This window comes from Pygoscelis adeliae, unplaced genomic scaffold (assembly GCF_000699105.1).
Source record: "Pygoscelis adeliae isolate BGI_AS28 unplaced genomic scaffold, ASM69910v1 Scaffold183, whole genome shotgun sequence".
In the NCBI taxonomy this organism is placed as follows: Eukaryota; Metazoa; Chordata; class Aves; order Sphenisciformes; family Spheniscidae; genus Pygoscelis; species Pygoscelis adeliae.
In genome coordinates this window covers 2427120-2431308 of record NW_008824536.1, presented here as the reverse complement: position 1 = coordinate 2431308, position 4189 = coordinate 2427120, and the positions used below count along the sequence as shown (strand labels likewise).

The 4189-nt window shown below is 40.0% G+C and overlaps 1 protein-coding gene across 1 annotated transcript in view; it reads left to right on the top strand.

The window, feature by feature from the left end:
• Positions 1-4189, top strand: part of IQGAP1 (IQ motif containing GTPase activating protein 1) — a 71894-nt gene that overhangs the window by 63666 nt on the left and 4039 nt on the right. The window contains exons 31-34 of the mRNA XM_009321591.1: positions 68-203; positions 2089-2176; positions 2603-2815; positions 3894-4060. Of these exons, the coding sequence (XP_009319866.1) occupies positions 68-203; positions 2089-2176; positions 2603-2815; positions 3894-4060 (604 nt within the window). The remainder of the gene's footprint in view (positions 1-67; positions 204-2088; positions 2177-2602; positions 2816-3893; positions 4061-4189) is intronic.

Genomic DNA, 4189 nt, shown 5'->3' with positions numbered 1-4189 from the left:
TACAAAGCTATAGAAATGAAGAATGTAAAGAATACAATTTAATCTATAAACTCTTTCTGCTTGGCAGGGGAAGGGTCTGGCAATGTTAATGACCCCAACAGGGAAATGCTAGCAAAGACTGAGGTTTCTCTCACACTCACTAATAAATTTGATGTTCCTGGTGATGAGAATGCGGAGATGGACGCAAGGACGATTCTGTTGAAGTAAGTGAGGGGTAACTGCCTGGTATGTTTCTCAAGAGAATGAGGAACCTGAATTTTCACAGTTAATTTGCGTGTGAAAATAAGAGAATTGAAGTGTAATTTAAACAAACATGGGACTGTTACTCCAAATACACTGAGCTTGTAGCCATGTCCTTTCAATGCTGTGGCTGTTAAATTTGTTCCTGTTAGTTCTGTGTCACTCTTGAATTTGTCATTCTTTAAAAGTCTATCTTGGATGGTTCTGGAGGGGAAAACTACCAGAAAAGAAAACTCTCTAGATGTGAGCGAGTGTGACAGCAGCAGTTGGATTTGCCTGCATTTGAATAATTTGTAAAGGTCATCTCAAATAGTCCGTAGTGTTCATCACAATTGAGTTTTAACTCTGAAGTCCATTAATGTAAAATTTAGATGAATCAACATTTGTGTTGGCTATATAATGCCCCGTGCAAATGTTTTCAATAGAATACGTGTGACACGGAAATTTTAAGGGTAACTAAATGTCTAGTACATGTGAATAACGCTCTGTTGCTAAGTTTGCTAGTTCCTGCAGAATTAGCTTCTTTAAACAGCCTTTGAGCAGATTATGTCTGTGTCCTGTTAGTGAAGCAGGAGACCATGGTACTTTTTGATACTCTCCCTGTAGCTTTTCTGTATGAAATATCTCCTTATGCTATTTTTCTGTTGCTGCTCTCCCTTTTGGTTTATGATGCGGTCCCCTTCTCTCTGCACTTGCTGTCCCCCAAACCTGACTCTTAATAGATGAAGACTAATAGCCTTTTTGGGAAATAGAGGAGTTATTAGCCTAACGGAAAGAGAGCAATGGACTGTCAGGGATTTCATTATTGCCGGACTCTCTGTTCCGGAGGACTTAGTACTAATATTGAGTCTTGGCCAGTTTTAAGCAATCCCAGTTGGCTGAGATGTGTAGAGCAGCTACCTGACATTCAGATGCATATTTACCTGCTCTGATGCATCTGCCCAGGTGCTAGATAGTTTAGCTGAGAATTCTCCGCAGCTTACACTTGGCCTAGATGGACCAGTGATCTCCCAGAAGAAAATCTTGTCTCCAAAAGTAAATTAATTGGACTTCTCAAAAGATACATCAGTATTTCCCTACCCACCAGAAGAAGGTGACATTGATTTCAAAAGTAAAGATTTACCAGATGTGCTGGTAGTCATCTAAGTTATGGATGATGAGGAAGGTGTGCATGTGATGCACTTTGTGTGATGCTAGAAATAAATCCAGCCTGACTGCGAAGCACTGAAGGTGCTATTTGGTTTCATCGTGTGGCTCAAGGACAGAATTGCTTCAGAGTGGGCGCTGGCTATGATTAAATCATGGTTGAGATCAAGGAGCGACCCTGTCTATCACCAGATTGGAGTCAGGGATCTGCTTTGGCTCAGTTACTGTACACATAAGAAAATAGTCCTGTGGTGTTTTTTGATACCTGTTACAAAGCACTAAAGTGCACTTATGTATGGATAATATTATAGACTTTTTCTGGCTGCACAAATTTGCTGTTGCTGCTACCTGCTTTACCTTTCACCTTGGAATTGCAGCTTCTGTGGTCCACATGCTAGTACTGGGGCTGCCTTGGAATATATGGGGTAATGTCCTTGCTGTTTGAGGGGGTACTGGGAAGCAAATCCTATGTACTACATAGATGAACCTTTCAGGGAACCAGTTTCTGATAACACATTGTCAAAAAAGTAAAGTGCTTTTCAGGGTTCCGGTCTGGTCTAGCCTATGACTACCTAAGTGCTCATCCAGTGATAATCTGATTTAGGTAAATCAGTAACCTTGGTATTATTGCAGAATAGAACAGTATTGAAAGTCTTTCAGTTTAAAATTTTTTTTCTCCTATTCTCCTTGATTTCTTTGCAGCACAAAACGCTTAATTGTTGATGTAATCCGCTTCCAACCAGGGGAGACACTGACTGAAATCTTGGAAACTCCAGCTACCTCAGAGCAAGTACGAAGTTCTTTACTTGCGTTCTTTTTAAACTTGGAAATTGTTATCTATCTAGGTATACGTGGGTATACTTGCAAATCTGCATTTATGTGTTGCAGTGAAGTCTCCACTGACGTAGGAGCAGTGTGTAACCATAATAAGGAGGGAATATAATGGAAATAAATAGTATGTGTGAATCTTACTCCTCTGGTAGTTGCTAGAAACTATTTATCTAGAAGACCGTTTTAAATGGCAGGTAGGTTTCTGCTGGTTCCCATACGTGGAATATGTTCATCAAACACGGATTCATTGGAGTCAGTACGGGAAAGACCAAGCAAAACTCTTTATCCTATGTTATGCTGGAGGTCAGACAATCTGTTTCTGGTTCTTTGTCACCTTAAAACGGATCTGCTTATGAACTTGTAATTTTTTGTTTTCTTTTTCTAGGAGGCGGAGCATCAAAGAGCTATGCAGAAACGGGCCATTCGTGATGCTAAAACTCCCGATAAGATGAAAAAATCTGTGTCTGTAAAGGAAGATGGCAACTTAAATCTTCAAGGAAAAAAAGATAAAATCAAGACAGGCCTGAAGAAGTTGACAGAACTGGGGACAGTGAATGCAAAAAGTAAATACCAGGAACTAATCAATGACATCGCGAAGGTATGCCAATCGGTGGTTTCCTAGTAATCATAGTGGAGTTTTCCCACAGTTTGCAGCGTTGTGAAACTGGCACAAGTTTTCAGGAGGAGTAAGCTTTGTACTAGCTAATTTACAGACACGAAGCTTACCTTTTGCTGCAGCATTTCCATCTCTTGGCATTTGGGAAGTCCTTTATTTTTATAGGACGTTTGTATTTTCTCAAATGACTGTGTTGCCAGAATCTCAGGCACTTTAAGGAAAAGCATTATAGCTTGGAGGAGAAGTCCTGATGTGTGATCTTTTTTTCTGCTCCTTTTCACTGATTTAAGTAGTGCTTCTACAAACTTATTCACACAAGGAACTTTTGCCCATAACTTAAAGACGTCCAAACCGTTATTTTTATTTAAAAGTACCCATTCAAGAATACCTAAACAGTAAAGGGGGGAGCTGAGAAAAACTTGCAGAAGTGATCTAATACTGTTGTACATTGCTACGGTGACAATGTATTTTATATCACATTTACCAAAAAAAACATATTTGGGAAATGTTGTGTGTGTAAAGTGAATAAATAATCACCTTTAGGGATCCAATTAGAATTAATCATACTGTCGTTAATATATATCAAAATTGAAAACAGAATTCAACTTGAACACGTGATATTTTTTGTTTAGGTATGAAGGTAACATGCTTAAAGATGGCTGACTAACAAAGAAAGATAAGGAAGTCTGTGCGCTGCTATGGTTATAGTGCTTGATTTGCAAGATACCTTTCCTATCCAGCTGTGGCAAAAATTACTGCTTTCCTTTAGATTACATACTGTCGGTGCCCACTCTAGTCATTGCAACTGGGACAGCACTGAAGTTTGAGAAAGCAACAAAAAGTTCAAATGAACTGCTGTGTAGAGTTGGTTAGTTCTAAAAATAGTCAACACAGAGAAGAAGTGATGCTTAAACTGGGGCAAGTGCAACTGAGGGCTCCACCTTGTAGCATGAAGCAAGACTAAGCAAAGTCAAATGGTGTGTTTCAAATACTCTGTGCTCTGGGCTACGGAGAGCTCGAATGACTGTTAAGTCTCTGCCTGTCTTTCTCTGTGGCGTAGGATATCCGAAATCAGCGTAGATACCGTCAGAGAAGAAAGGCGGAGCTGGTGAAGCTGCAGCAGACATACAGTGCCTTGAACTCCAAAGCTACTTTTTATGGGGAACAAGTAGATTATTACAAAAGCTACATCAAAACCTGCTTGGATAACCTGGCCAGCAAGGGCAAGTAAGTATCTTGGAACCATGCCGTGGCCCTAGAAGTGCTTTTTACAGAAAGTACATGTAGGTTGTTGCTAAGAAGAATTGTAATGGCCATCTGCTGAAACCTCCTCAGCCAAGCTCTTCACCGCAGTGA